At 35.3% G+C, this 17,500-nt stretch overlaps 1 protein-coding gene across 1 annotated transcript in view; it reads left to right on the forward strand.

The window, feature by feature from the left end:
* Positions 1 to 2,366: 2,366 nt before the first annotated feature.
* psma1 (proteasome 20S subunit alpha 1) overlaps positions 2,367 to 17,500 on the forward strand; it is a 22,991-nt gene continuing 7,857 nt past the window's right edge. The window contains exons 1-7 of the mRNA XM_079583394.1: positions 2,367 to 2,408; positions 4,294 to 4,338; positions 5,324 to 5,425; positions 5,520 to 5,623; positions 7,695 to 7,783; positions 12,633 to 12,703; positions 14,373 to 14,502. Of these exons, the coding sequence (XP_079439520.1) occupies positions 2,406 to 2,408; positions 4,294 to 4,338; positions 5,324 to 5,425; positions 5,520 to 5,623; positions 7,695 to 7,783; positions 12,633 to 12,703; positions 14,373 to 14,502 (544 nt within the window). The 5' untranslated portion in view covers positions 2,367 to 2,405. The remainder of the gene's footprint in view (positions 2,409 to 4,293; positions 4,339 to 5,323; positions 5,426 to 5,519; positions 5,624 to 7,694; positions 7,784 to 12,632; positions 12,704 to 14,372; positions 14,503 to 17,500) is intronic.

The raw sequence follows: 17,500 nt of genomic DNA on the forward strand, positions 1-17,500 counted from the left end.
TGGTGACGAAAGGTCGGAGGCGTATCCTGGAGGTCGAGGGCGTTTCCTGAAGGAATCAGGCGTTTTATCCCTAAAATGGCCGCCATCAGAGTTTCTACAGATTACTCGAAAATACGTGAATGTGCTAAGGCAACACTTCAGGCATGTTTTTAATGAGGGAATGACTTAATAACATGGTGTAAAGCTTGAAAAAGTCCATTTTGCATAATACCCCCCCTTTAAACAAATTTGATAAAAAATTGACGAAAAAAGGAAAAAAATATGACAAAAAATTGACTAAAAATGACAAAAAAAAACAAAAATCTGATTAAAAAGTGAGAAAAAATTTACAGAAAAAATGACAAAAATGTGACAAAAGAATTAAAAAATTTGATTAAAAAATGCCGAAAAAAGGAAAAAAATATGACAAAAAAAGACAAAAAATATGACAAAAGATTTAACAAAGATTAAAAACATTTGATAAAAAAATTGCAGAAAAAGTGGCAAAAATGTCACAAAAAAGACAAAAAAAACCAACATTATAAACAGAACAAACAGGAGCAGTTACATTATAAACAGAACAAACAGGTGCAGTTACATTATAAACAGAACAAACAGGTGCAGTTACATTATAAACAGAACAAACAGGTGCAGTTACATTATAAACAGAACAAACAGGTGCAGATACATTATAAACAGAACAAACAGGTGCAGTTACATTATAAACAGAACAAACAGGTGCAGTTACATTATAAACAGAACAAACAGGTGCAGTTACATTATAAACAGAACAAACAGGTGGTTAGACCCCAATCTAAAAGCTTCTGGAAAAAGTGGCAAAAATGTCACAAGAAATTGACGAAAAATTGACGGAAAAAAAGACAAAATGAGACAAAAAAATGACCAAAATGTAACAAAAGATTAAACAAATTTGATAAAAAATTGACGAAAAATGAAAAGAATATGACAAAAATGACCAAAAAAAAGACAAAAAATTGACTAAAAATGACAAAAAAAACAAAAATCTGATGAAAAAGTGGCAAAAATGTCGCAAGAAATTGACGAAAAAATGACAGAAAAAATGACAAAAATGTGACAAAGATTTAAAAAATTTGATAAAAATTGACGAAAAATTAAAAAAAATATGACGAAAAATGGATGAAAAAGATTAAACAAATTTGATAAAAAATGCAGAAAAAAGGAAAAAAATATGACAAAAAAAGACAAAAAATCTGACTAAAAATGACCAAAAAATGACCAAAATGTAACAAAAGATTTAAAAAAATTGCAAAAATATGACGAAAAATGACAAAAAAAAGACAAAAAATTTGACAAAAGATTAAAAACATTTGATAAAAAATTGCAGAAAAAAGTGGCAAAAATGTCACAAAAAAGACCAAAAAATGACCAAAATGTAACAAAAGATTTTAAAAAAAATTGTAGAAAAAATGAAAAAAAAAAAGACAAAAAATGTGACAAAATGAGTTGAATACCCAACAAAAAAATGATGGAGAAAAAACTGATGACATAAGAAAAAGATCCTCTCGGTTCAGACGGGAGTTAAGAGGTTTTAGATTTGGGTAAAGCTCGGTTTCGCCCGGGGGGTGAGGTAAAGTGAGACTGTGCTCCTCCAGAATACAGGACATGTGGCCAAGAGCAGATCCATGAAGACGGGCGGGGTCTCACATTTCTCCTCATCCTAAAGCTTCTTATTTATTTGCACTTACTTTGTTTGTCTTCGCTTCTCTGATAAATATAAATAAATAATGTGCTGAACTGATGTGTTTGCCTGTGGCGCCCTCTGCTGTCCGCTCCGTGTCTCTGCGCATGTGCAGCTCTGACTCCAACTGAACCTGCTTTCACGTAAGACTGATCTAAATGAATATAAACTTAAACCTTGACAAAATAACAATAATCTCTGTGCAGATATAAAGTATCCGTGTTTTGTTGCATAAAACAACAATAGTGTGAATGTGTGAATATATATGTGTAGAAACTTATACGTGTGTAATATCTGCTTATACAGGAGTTTCACACTGCTGACACAAATTAAGACTTTTATCATCCTATTATTATTTTATTTATTTTTATTTACGCTATTGATTTAACTATTGATTATCTGTTTTGCCGCTGTTTTTTTCCTGTTTATTGTTAAGAAAAAAAAAGTGAAATAAATAGTTAAAAAAAAAAAGAATTATCAAATTATTCTACATATATTCTATCTTTTTGTCTTTCATAAATAAATGTTTTGCTCATACTTGATAGATGATGATTCCCTCCGTAGTTCGGTGTTTCCCGCTCTGCGCTCCTCTTCCCGCTCTGCGCTCCTCTTCCCGCTCTGCGCTCCTCTTCCTCCTCCTCTTCCTCCTGCTCAGACAGAAGCAGCCGATCCCAGACTGACAGAGAAAGGCTCACACGGAGCGGACATGGTGAGAATCTCAACTCAAACTTCTTTTACAAAACTAAAGCAGCGTTTCTCTCCTCCAGTCTCCGCAGACACGGCAGATAAAACCCTCCACAGCCGCGGGAATACTGCGTTTAAACGAGCTAAACGAGCTACACCCGCGGGAAAGGCGCTAACCGGCTAACGCTAGCTTTAGCTTTAGCTTTAGCATTAGCTTTAGCCCGGTGTGAGTAAGCAAAACACAGACTGTACAAACCTCTACAAACCTCTGCCACTCACCGGGTTCACCAGATTACACCTAAAGGAAGCTTTAAACGAGGCTCTATCCTCTGTGACTCCGTGACTTTACAGGTTTAATGAAAGTGAGTGAAATGATGTTTAAGCTGAATGAGCTAACGAGGCTAATGCTAAAGCACAAACTTTACACTCGAGAGGCTCCTGTAGTTTCGCTTTTACTTTGATTAAACTGAAAAATCAAACCTGACCAGGCCTCGCGTGTTCATGATTAAACTGTAATGTTTAGTTCATTACGGTTTGTGTTTTTATGTGAGTTTTAAAGAAATAAAACGGGTTTAAATCAGTGTTTTCTGTTTGTGATCAGAATATGCGCAGTCACCGGCGTCGCTCTGTATTATAAACGTTTATTTAACCGCTTAACTCCCGCCTGAACCGAGAGGATCCTTTTCCTCACGTCATCACGTTTGTTTTCCATCAGTTTTTTGTTGGGTATTCAACTCATTTTGGTCATTTTTTTAATCAATTTTTTCGTCAATTTTTTGTCATTTTTTCGTCATTTTTTAATAAATTTTTTGTCAAAGTTTTTATCATATTTTTATCCATTTTTTGTCGTTTTTTTGTCTGTATTTTTGTCATATTTTTGTAATTTTATTTCAGTTTTTAAATCAATTTTTTTGTCATTTTTGTCAAATTTTTGTCATTTTTTGTCATATTTTTGTAAATTTTTTAATCAATTTTTTGTAATTTTTTCTTTCAGTTTTTAATCATTTTTTGTCATTTTTTGTCAAATTTTCATAACATTTTTGTCATTTTTTTGTCCATTTTTTGTCATTTTTTTTGGTCATTTTTTAATCATTTTTTTTGTTGTTTTTTGTCAGTTTTTTTGTCACATTTTTGTAAATTTTTAAATCAATTTTTTGTCATTTTTTTTCGTCATTTTTTCATCATTTTTTTGTCACATTTTTGCAACTTTTTCATCCTTGTTTTCGTCTCTGTTTTGTCGCTATTTTCACACCTTTTTTCCTTTTGGATTGGGGTAAAGCCAAACTGGAGAAAAGTGCTCGGTTCAGGCGGGAGTTAAGGGGTTAATCCAAGTTTATGACGTTTTCCAAAAGCTCTGGATGAAAACTGTTATTGTTCATTTCCTTTATAAAGTATTATTATTATTATGGAGAATTTATTATATCAGTAATGACTGCCTGGTACAGATGACAACTGTGACAAAGCTTCTGTGCTTTTCCTTGTGTATTTACTGATTCTCTTCTAGTGCAGTGTTTGTTCCCCTTGAAGCCCCCGTGCTCTTTTCCTTTAGCCTGGGTTAGTCTCTGAAACGTGACCCGTGAAACTAAAGCTGCCGTTATTGAGTCTTAACTTTACCAGAGACGACACTCGCTCATCCAGAGGAATCACATCTGCTACACGCCAGGCCCCGCCCCCTCATGAATAAGCTGAATATTTAATGAGCGGCGTCAGGTGACACGGGTGCAGCGCCGTGTTTCCCGGGGTTCAGTCCTGGTGTTCAGTCCTGGTGGTCAGTCAGTCCTGGTGGTCAGTCTCCTAAAGCCTGGGCGCGATGCAGGACTCTGTGAGAGCGCCCCCTTCCTCCTCTGGTCTAAATGACACTTTACTTCTTTGTTTTGCTGTTTTTAACTCTTGATGTTTCTGTTTTTCAGTTCAGGAACCAGTACGACAACGATGTCACCGTCTGGAGCCCCCAGGTCGGTACAAATACTACTGCTACTGCTACTGCACATACTACTGCTACTGTACATACTGCTGCACATACTATTGCACATACTACTGCTACTGGAAATACTACTACAAATACTACTGCACATACTACTGCTACTGGAAATACTACTACAAATATTACTGCACATACTACTGCTACTGGAAATACTACTACAAATACTACTGCTACTGCACATACTACTGCACATACTACTGCACATACTGCTGCCTGTGCTGCTGAGCGACAGTCACTGAGTTCACTCTCGTCTCGTACGAAGCAGCTCCAGACACTTGAGTCCGTAATGATTTTATATCAGGTTATATTAGTTTCAGAACTGAATGAACTTTGGGACGATGTTCTGATTGTCCGAGTTTCACCTGTAAAGTCGAGTCGTTGTTAACGTGTGACCTTGTTGTTTCCGTGGCGACACCGAACAGTAGAATTCTGAGTTTTGTTGAAACGTGTCCCTGATGTTTCACAAAAGGCTGGAATGCAGAGTAAATGTAGTGTTTTAATCCAAAAAGGCTTAACCAGAGTCTGTGTTTTTTTTCTTAAAAATAAATAAATAGCCAAATATTTGCCTCAACATTTTTTCTTCTTTTTGCCCCATTTTTAATTTTAATTTTTCTAAAACTTTTGCCTACATTTTTTTCTCAGAAATGATTGTAAGATCAGTGTAAGATCAGTAAATGTGCAGATCGTCCACATGATTCTGTTTTCTGATGAAAAAGAAAGTGGAAAACGGCCCGAATAATGACTGTGTGTAATTAATATTCTGTATATGATGTTTGTCCAGGGCCGGATCCATCACATTTAGTGTTTATAATGATTATTATTGTTATTTTAATTATTATTATTGTTTTTAAATGTGTCCAGGGCCGGATCCATCAGATCGAGTGTTTATGATGATGATTGTTATTATTATTATTGTTATTTTAATTATTATTCTTATTGTTATTGAATGTGTCCAGGGCCGGATCCATCAGATCGAGTACGCCATGGAGGCGGTGAAGCAGGGCTCGGCCACAGTGGGGCTGAAGTCCAGGACTCACGCCGTCCTCGTGGCTCTGAAGGTCAGTCATTATTCCACACTGGCTGAGGACGAGCCTCTGATGGAGCTGCTTTAGGTCATGTATGTAACATGTATGTAACGTGTGTGTGTGACAGAGAGCTCAGTCTGAGCTGGCGGCGCATCAGAAGAAGATCCTCCATGTGGATAATCACGTAGGAATCTCCATCGCTGGACTCACTGCAGACGCTCGACTGCTGTGGTAACTGCACTCTTACACCTGTTATTACTGTGGAATAACCTGTTATTACTGTGGAATAACCTGTTATTACTGTGGAATAACCTGTTATTACTGTGGAATGACCTGTTATTACTGTGGAATAACCTGTTATTACTGTGGAATAACCTGTTATTACTGTGGAATAACCTGTTATTACTGTGGAATAACCTGTTATTACTGTGGAAGAACCTGTTATTACTAATCTGTTAATAACCTGTTATTACTGTGGAATAACCTGTTATTACTGTGGAATAACCTGTTATTACTGTGGAATAACCTGTTATTACTGTGGAATAACCTGTTATTACTGTGGAATAACCTGTTATTACTGTGGAATAACCTGTTATTACTGTGGAAGAACCTGTTATTACTGTGGAATAACCTGTTATTACTGTGGAATAACCTGTTATTACTGTGGAATAACCTGTTATTACTGTGGAATAACCTGTTATTACTGTGGAATAACCTGTTATTACTGTGGAATAACCTGTTATTACTGTGGAATAACCTGTTATTACTGTGAAATAACCTGTTATTACTGTGTAATAACCTGTTATTACTGTGGAATAACCTGTTATTACTGTGAAATAACCTGTTATTACTGTGGAATAACCTGTTATTACTGTGGAATAACCTGTTATTACTGTGGAATAACCTGTTATTACTGTGGAATAACCTGTTATTACTGTGGAATAACCTGTTATTACTGTGGAATAACCTGTTATTACTGTGGAATAACCTGTTATTACTGTGGAATGACCTGTTATTACTGTGGAATGACCTGTTATTACTGTGGAATAACCTGTTATTACTGTGGAATAACCTGTTATTACTGTGGAATAACCTGTTATTACTGTGGAATAACCTGTTATTACTGTGGAATAACCTGTTATTACTGTGGAATAACCTGTTATTACTGTGGAATAACCTGTTATTACTAAACTGTTAATAACCTGTTATTACTGTGGAATAACCTGTTATTACTGTGTAATAACCTGTTATTACTGTGGAATAACCTGTTATTACTGTGTAATAACCTGTTATTACTGTGGAATAACCTGTTATTACTGTGGAATAACCTGTTATTACTGTGGAATAACCTGTTATTACTAAACTGTTAATAACCTGTTATTACTGTGGAATAACCTGTTATTACTGTGGAATAACCTGTTATTACTGTGGAATAACCTGTTATTACTGTGGAATAACCTGTTATTACTAAACTGTTAATAACCTGTTATTACTGTGGAATAACCTGTTATTACTGTGTAATACCGTAAATGCTCTAATACTGGCCTGTATTCCATTAGCGGCTGAGTCTCTAAAACAGGCCGGGGCTTTTATTAGAAACTATAGCAGTAGAAATATTCCCCATGTTAGGAGTTTGTCTCATACTGGTGTGAATGAAAACTCACATACAGGAAGTAACAAACTGAACCCGGGCCGAGGGCGACGCTGCGGAGGAGCTGATCCCAGCGTAACTTTGACACAGATTTAGCCACTTTTCAAACCTCCTGTGACCATATTTGGAAACAGGACAAATGTTGTGTGACCCTCCAGGGTTTTAATAAAGTCTCCATCGCGTCTTCAAAGCACGTCCAGCTGCTCCGTGTGCAGGTCAGTCCCACGCCTCAAAATAACTCCTCCCATCAGAGCGAGCGTCTCGTCTTCTCTCGGGTCAGTCTCATGATCGATCACAAACACAAACGCTCCGTCTAAACTCGCCTTTTACACAAGATAACAACAAATAATCCAGAAACAGAAACCTGCAGTGACACTGATGTCAAAGCTCCGCTAACAGCAACGAAACACTTCCTGTTGTCCCGACAAAATAAAAGGCGTCAATGTTCCAGCCGCTGGGAGAGGGTTTGAAATGTTCAGTAATAAATGAACCTCAAATAGAAATAAAGGCCTGTCTCTAACTGTGGCCTGGTTCCAATAAAGGCCCCGGCCTCTATTAGAGCATTTACGGTAACATATTATTACTGTGTACTTCAAATATTATGACTAATTTGATCAAGTTAGTGACGTCGTGTTCACTCCTCTGTTACAGTAACTTTATGCGTCAGGAGTGTCTGGACTCCAGGTTTGTGTTTGACCGACCGCTGCCCACGTCCAGACTGGTGTCTCTGATCGGCAGCAGTATCCTTTACTATTACTACAATACTACACTTTACCCTTTACTATTACTACAATACTACACTTTATCCTTTACTATTACTACAATACTACACTTTACCCTTTACTATTACTACAATACTACACTTTATCCTTTACTATTACTACAATACTACACTTTATCCTTTACTATTACTACAATACTACACTTTACCATTACAAATACTTCTGTTACTACAATACTACACTTTACCTGTACAAATACTTCTGTTACTACAAATACTACACTTTACCCTTTACTATTACTACAATACTACACTTTATCCTTTACTATTACTACAATACTACACTTTACCCTTTACTATTACTACAATACTACACTTTATCCTTTACTATTACTACAATACTACACTTTACCCTTTACTATTACTACAATACTACACTTTATCCTTTACTATTACTACAATACTACACTTTATCCTTTACTATTACTACAATACTACACTTTACCCTTTACTATTACTACAATACTACACTTTACCCTTTACTATTACTACAATACTACACTTTATCCTTTACTATTACTACAATACTACACTTTATCCTTTACTATTACTACAATACTACACTTTACCCTTTACTATTACTACAATACTACACTTTACCCTTTACTATTACTACAATACTACACTTTATCCTTTACTGTTACTACAATACTACACTTTATCCTTTACTATTACTACAATACTACACTTTATCCTTTACTATTACTACAATACTACACTTTATCCTTTACTATTACTACAATACTACACTTTATCCTTTACTATTACTACAATACTACACTTTATCCTTTACTATTACTACAATACTACACTTTATCCTTTACTATTACTACAATACTACACTTTATCCTTTACTATTACTACAATACTACACTTTATCCTTTACTATTACTACAATACTACACTTTATCCTTTACTATTACTACAATACTACACTTTACCCTTTACTATTACTACAATACTACACTTTATCCTTTACTATTACTACAATACTACACTTTATCCTTTACTATTACTACAATACTACACTTTACCCTTTACTATTACTACAATACTACACTTTATCCTTTACTATTACTACAATACTACACTTTATCCTTTACTATTACTACAATACTACACTTTATCCTTTACTATTACTACAATACTACACTTTACCCTTTACTACTACTACAATACTACACTTTATCCTTTACTATTACTACAATACTACACTTTACCCTTTACTACTACTACAATACTACACTTTACCCTTTACTACTACTACAATACTACACTTTACCCTTTACTATTACTACAATACTACACTTTATCCTTTACTATTACTACAATACTACACTTTACCCTTTACTATTACTACAATACTACACTTTATCCTTTACTATTACTACAATACTACACTTTATCCTTTACTATTACTACAATACTACACTTTATCCTTTACTATTACTACAATACTACACTTTACCCTTTACTATTACTACAATACTACACTTTATCCTTTACTATTACTACAATACTACACTTTATCCTTTACTATTACTACAATACTACACTTTATCCTTTACTATTACTACAATACTACACTTTATCCTTTACTACTACTACAATACTACACTTTACCCTTTACTATTACTACAATACTACACTTTACCCTTTACTATTACTACAATACTACACTTTACCCTTTACTATTACTACAATACTACACTTTATCCTTTACTATTACTACAATACTGCACTTTATCCTTTACTATTACTACAATACTACACTTTACCCTTTACTATTACTACAATACTACACTTTATCCTTTACTATTACTACAATACTACACTTTATCCTTTACTATTACTACAATACTACACTTTATCCTTTACTATTACTACAATACTACACTTTATCCTTTACTACTACTACAATACTACACTTTATCCTTTACTATTACTACAATACTACACTTTATCCTTTACTATTACTACAATACTACACTTTATCCTTTACTATTACTACAATACTACACTTTACCCTTTACTACTACTACAATACTACACTTTATCCTTTACTATTACTACAATACTACACTTTACCCTTTACTATTACTACAATACTACACTTTATCCTTTACTGTTACTACAATACTACACTTTACCCTTTACTATTACTACAATACTACACTTTACCCTTTACTATTACTACAATACTACACTTTACCCTTTACTGTTACTACAATACTACACTTTATCCTTTACTATTACTACAATACTACACTTTATCCTTTACTATTACTACAATACTACACTTTATCCTTTACTATTACTACAATACTACACTTTATCCTTTACTATTACTACAATACTACACTTTATCCTTTACTGTTACTACAATACTACACTTTATCCTTTACTATTACTACAATACTACACTTTACCCTTTACTATTACTACAATACTACACTTTATCCTTTACTATTACTACAATACTACACTTTATCCTTTACTATTACTACAATACTACACTTTATCCTTTACTATTACTACAATACTACACTTTACCCTTTACTATTACTACAATACTACACTTTATCCTTTACTATTACTGCAATACTACACTTTACCCTTTACTATTACTGCAATACTACACTTTATCCTTTACTATTACTACAATACTACACTTTACCCTTTACTATTACTACAATACTACACTTTATCCTTTACTATTACTACAATACTACACTTTATCCTTTACTATTACTACAATACTACACTTTATCCTTTACTATTACTGCAATACTACACTTTATCCTTTACTATTACTGCAATACTACACTTTATCCTTTACTATTACTACAATACTACACTTTATCCTTTACTATTACTACAATACTACACTTTACCCTTTACTATTACTACAATACTACACTTTATCCTTTACTATTACTACAATACTACACTTTATCCTTTACTGTTACTACAATACTACACTTTATCCTTTACTGTTACTACAATACTACACTTTATCCTTTACTATTACTACAATACTACACTTTATCCTTTACTGTTACTACAATACTACACTTTATCCTTTACTATTACTGCAATACTACACTTTATCCTTTACTATTACTACAATACTACACTTTATCCTTTACTATTACTACAATACTACACTTTATCCTTTACTGTTACTACAATACTACACTTTATCCTTTACTATTACTACAATACTACACTTTATCCTTTACTATTACTACAATACTACACTTTATCCTTTACTATTACTACAATACTACACTTTACCCTTTACTACTACTACAATACTACACTTTATCCTTTACTATTACTACAATACTACACTTTATCCTTTACTATTACTACAATACTACACTTTATCCTTTACTGTTACTACAATACTACACTTTATCCTTTACTATTACTACAATACTACACTTTATCCTTTACTATTACTACAATACTACACTTTATCCTGTACAAATACTTCTGTTACTACAAATACTACACTTTACCTGTACAAATACTTCTGTTACTACAATACTACACTTTACCCTTTACTGTTACTACAATACTACACTTTATCCTTTACTATTACTGCAATACTACACTTTATCCTTTACTATTACTACAATACTACACTTTACCCTTTACTATTACTACAATACTACACTTTATCCTTTACTATTACTACAATACTACACTTTATCCTTTACTATTACTACAATACTACACTTTATCCTTTACTATTACTGCAATACTACACTTTATCCTTTACTATTACTGCAATACTACACTTTATCCTTTACTGTTACTACAATACTACACTTTATCCTTTACTATTACTACAATACTACACTTTATCCTTTACTATTACTACAATACTACACTTTATCCTTTACTATTACTACAATACTACACTTTACCCTTTACTACTACTACAATACTACACTTTATCCTTTACTATTACTACAATACTACACTTTATCCTTTACTATTACTACAATACTACACTTTATCCTTTACTGTTACTACAATACTACACTTTATCCTTTACTATTACTACAAATACTACACTTTACCCTTTACTATTACTACAATACTACACTTTATCCTGTACAAATACTTCTGTTACTACAAATACTACACTTTACCTGTACAAATACTTCTGTTACTACAATACTACACTTTACCCTTTACTGTTACTACAATACTACACTTTATCCTTTACTATTACTGCAATACTACACTTTATCCTTTACTATTACTACAATACTACACTTTACCCTTTACTATTACTACAATACTACACTTTATCCTTTACTATTACTACAATACTACACTTTATCCTTTACTATTACTACAATACTACACTTTATCCTTTACTATTACTGCAATACTACACTTTATCCTTTACTATTACTGCAATACTACACTTTATCCTTTACTATTACTACAATACTACACTTTATCCTTTACTATTACTACAATACTACACTTTACCCTTTACTATTACTACAATACTACACTTTATCCTTTACTATTACTACAATACTACACTTTATCCTTTACTGTTACTACAATACTACACTTTATCCTTTACTGTTACTACAATACTACACTTTACCCTTTACTATTACTACAATACTACACTTTATCCTGTACAAATACTTCTGTTACTACAAATACTACACTTTACCTGTACAAATACTTGTGTTACTACAATACTACACTTTACCTGTACAAATACTTGTGTTACTGCAGTTTCTGATCCTCCAGTTCTTTAACTCTGGCCTCAGAGACTCAGATCCCGACACAGCGTTACGGCCGCAGACCCTACGGAGTCGGACTGCTCATCGCCGGGTTCGACGTGAGTACTGCATCTGTACTGCATCTGTACTGCATATGTACTGCATATGTACTGCATATGTAAATGGTAAATGGTAAATGGTCTCAACTTATATAGCGCTTTTCCACCTACATTAGGCACTCAAAGTGCTTTACAGCAAGGATCCACTCACCCATTCATACTCCCATTCATACACCAATGTACGCAGACACTGGGGGCAATGTGGGTGAAGTGTCTTGCCCAAGGACACAACGACAGTGTGCACTTCCAGGGGGTGGGATTCGAACTCCCGACCTTCCGATCACGAGACGACCCGCTCTACCATCTGCGCCACTGTCGCCCTTGTACTGCATGTACTGCATATGTACTGCAGTATTTGTTCTGTATGTTGGGTCAGACTTGGACAAAGGTTCAGATTTTATTCTTGGTTTATTTGAAGGAACAAAAATCCAAATAAACCTGGTTATACCTGATGGTGGCGCTGCAGGAGAGAAAACAAAACCCGATCAAATATTCCAGAACAAGGACAAATACCAAACACTTTGTAAAATACAACAAAACTAAACTCATTGTATAAAGAAAAATGTAGTTTTAAGTCATTTTATTGACTTATTTACCTGTGTACTTGTATACTTATATACTTGTGTCCTCTGTAGGACATGGGGCCTGTATACTTGTGTACTTATATACTTGTGTACTTATATACTTGTACTAGTTTGGTGCATCACGGTCGTGTACAATGAAAAAAAAAATGAGTAGGTTTTGAAATGAAATAGCCTAATGATCGTTATTAGACAGTATTTATAACCTTACAATAAAATGGGCAATGCTTTCAAAGCTGCTTTAGAATAAAATGTACCTCTGGGCTCACAATACGTGAAAGCAAATGACACACATCACCCTGTTTGGATGCGCGCACACGCACGGCAGTCAGACCTCGTGCACTCGCGTTGTTGTGACGGCGGGTTGTCCTCGGACAGCAGCACCGCGGTCCATATGGACCCGTGGTCAATTCCCGCTGGCGGCGGGACCACAACGTGGGGGCCGGCACCACGCACACACTCACTACTGTCGCCAGGCTTCCTGATGTTCCCAAACGGTCTCCCATCCCAGTCCTAACCAGGCCCTTCCCTGCTTAGCTTCGGAGGAACGGTCTCCCATCCCAGTCCTAACCAGGCCCTTCCCTGCTTAGCTTCAAAGTCAGTATGGGAAATAAACATGGCGGCGCCCAGGCGGCGGCCATTGAGATAGTGTTTTCTATAATAGATACTTATATACTTGTGTACTTATATACTTATATACTTGTGTCCTCTGTAGGACATGGGGCCTGTATACTTGTGTACTTATATACTTATATACTTGTGTCCTCTGTAGGACATGGGGCCTGTATAGTTGTGTACTTATATACTTATATACTTGTATACTTATATACTTATATACTTGTGTACTCTGTAGGACATGGAGCCTGTGTACTTATATACTTATATACTTATATACTTGTGTACTTGTATACTTATATACTTATATACTTGTATACTTGTATACTTATATACTTGTGTACTTGTGTACTCTGTAGGACATGGGGCCTGTGTACTTGTATACTTATATACTTGTATACTTGTGTACTCTGTAGGACATGGGGCCTGTGTACTTGTATACTTATATACTTGTATACTTGTATACTCTGTAGGACATGGGGCCTCACATCTTCCAGACGTGTCCGTCGGCGAATTACTTCGACTGTAAAGCCATGTCCATCGGAGCTCGATCTCAGTCGGCCAGAACTTACCTGGAGAGAAGCATGGACGCCTTCCTCGACTGTACGTACTTATATATACACATATATATATATATATATATATGTGTATATATACACAGAACTTACCTGGAGAGAAGCATGGACGCCTTCCTCGACTGTACGTACTTATATATACACATATATATATATATATATATATGTGTATATATACACAGAACTTACCTGGAGAGAAGCATGGACGCCTTCCTCGACTGTACGTACTTATATACACATATACATATATATATATATATATATATATATATATATATATATACACAGAACTTACCTGGAGAGAAGCATGGACGCCTTCCTCGACTGTACGTTAGGATGCATCAAATCCCCTTAGATCTTTAAATTCAACCTACCTTTTTTTTGGGGGTGAGGTTCATGCTAAATAGCAGCTCTGCAAAATTTTAAGCTAATCAGAGTTCAACAAAGGGTCCCACATTGACACCAAAATATGTTAATTGGCATTTATATGAGGTCGGAGAGAAAAAAAATTCATAACAAATAAAGTCTGACTTTCTTTTATTTTAAAGTTATATAGTTTGTTGCTGTATGCTTTCAAGATGTTGTATGCAAAATTGTATTTAATTTGCTCAAAAATTGTACAAGTTATTGACATTTTAGTACTAAAATAAGCTTAAAATTCGAGAATTTCTCGTGTAATGAGAGATAATCGTATTTTGTTTCTTTTTGACATATTTATGCAAAACATGTACAATCTCCCTTAATGATCATAATCATAAATCATAAATAACATATAATATATAAAAAATAAAAAATATAAAAAAATAAAAATACACAAAAAATAATAATAGATAATAAATCATTTATTTGTAATTGCACTTTACATTTGGTGAACAAATCTCAAAGTAGTTGTCCTGGACCTTTACTACTTCTTTGACCTTTAGTTCAATTCCATTCATTTTTTGGTATTTTACTTAAAACATCGATAGAATTCCGATGGCCTCCAGTGTCCCAAGCAAAAGCCAGCGGTATCAGTTGCTGGGCACAACACCAACGGATGCAGACAAGGTTATTAATACAAGCAGGCTCCCAACTCGTAAACAAGCCCTCCTTTGTTTTCTGGCACATTTCAAATCCATGACAAAACATGAAGCAGCTAAGGCAACGATAGATACCATTAAATTGATATATGCAAAAGCGAGTATACCTTCTTTGCGAGATCACAAAATGGTAGAAGAAATTGAAAAGTTGCATGCCACTATGAATAGCATTCTCAAGATACCAGCAGAACGTTGGGACGGTCCTGGGAAGTCGAACGATAGAGTGAATGACTTCAAGAGACAACTTGAGTGCACGTTCAAACTCTGGCCTAGAGATGTGATGCAGCGTATTCCTAATGATGAGGACAAGAAGTTCTTAGAGTCAATGATGAGTCATAGAAAGGCGTCAATGGCTGGTGTTGATGCAAAGACCGCAAAAACCAAGGCAAAAGTCATAGAAAGAAAAGTATCGGAGCTTAAAAGAATTGAGAGAGCACAGAAAGAAAAGATGCAGGCTTCAGTGTCATCTGAGACGATTCCTTTCGAGGTTGGTGAAACAGAGAGTGATTCTAGTGGATCCGATGTTGAGGATATGGAGCCAAGATTGTTCCGTGAAAACAAGAAATCTCATAAACGAACTGTCAAAACAGGTGTGACTGTATTCATTCCTCATGACATTTTGAAGGCTCCAAAGGTTGTTCAGTCCATGGTGAGGAACAACATTTCTTCGTCTGCCATGTCCTCGGTCATGCATGAAATCATAGAAGCTGTTAATGAGGAACCATCTAGACTCAGTCTCAGTTACAGCAGTGCAGAACGTTACAAAGTTGAAGCTATCAAAGCTATTGATGAACAAATAAAAGAAAACTGGGCTCCACCAGAAGTTGCAAATGTTCACTGGGATGGTAAACTGATGAACACATTGGATGGAATGAGCAAAGTAGAGAGGTTGCCTGTCCTTCTCTCAGGAATCGGAGGCATAAAACTCTTAGGTGTCCCGGAAATAGGCCACAAAAGTACAGACAAAATGGGAAAATTGATTGCAGATGCAAGTTCCCTTTTGTTCATGAACTGGAAATGTGGAAACAGTATCACTGGTATGGTGTTTGACACAACCAATTCTAACACAGGAGCTCTAACCGCTGCTTGCATTGCACTTCAGGCTGCCCTGGAGCGTACACTTTTATGGTTTGCTTGTCGCCACCATGTTGGTGAAGTACTGCTGACGCATGTTTGGAATGCCCTTAGGATTGAGGTGTCACACAGTCCTGAGATTTCCATATTTCTCAGGTTCAAGGAGAAGTTTCCTGCTCTCACATACAGTGACAAAGCAGACCTGGACATTCCAGAGTGTCCACCAGAATTACAGAGTAGCAAAGATCAAATCACTGCAATCTGTAAGGATTTTACCAACACAGGGTTTGACAGAGGAGACTACAGAGAACTAGTTTCTCTGACCCTGTTGTACCTAAATGCAGATGATCAAGTCAATCACAGCTTCCATCAACCTGGTGCTCTACATCGAGCTCGTTGGATGGCTAAACTACTGTACTCAATGAAGATGGACTTGCTTGGCAGTAAGATAGAAAAGGAACTCCCAAGACACTCTGTGTTTACAGGAAATCAGCGAACTCTGCTTCATCGCTTTGTGCAGTTTGTTGTTTATTGCTATGTACCATGGTGGCTTACCTCGCCTATTCCTTCAAGCGCCCCAAGAAATGATCTTCTCCTTGTCAACTCTCTGCTCTCTTATAAGGAGAGAGATCCAGCATTGGTACAAGCTGCTCTGAAGAGCTTAGCAAACCATATGTGGTACTTAACAGAAGAGCTGGTGCCACTGGCCCTTTTCTGTCCATCAGTGCCTGAGAATGTGAAGGAAAAGATGGTGCTTAAGATGATGGCTACTAGGCCTGAAGACTTCGTTATGCTGAAGAATAAGCGTCATGGCAAGGGCTTCGGAAAGCCTAAATTTCCCAAAGTGCCAACAGAACTATCTGATGACCTCTC

Source organism: Gobius niger (assembly GCF_951799975.1).
Source record: "Gobius niger genome assembly, contig: SCAFFOLD_75, whole genome shotgun sequence".
Lineage (NCBI taxonomy): Eukaryota > Metazoa > Chordata > Actinopteri > Gobiiformes > Gobiidae > Gobius > Gobius niger.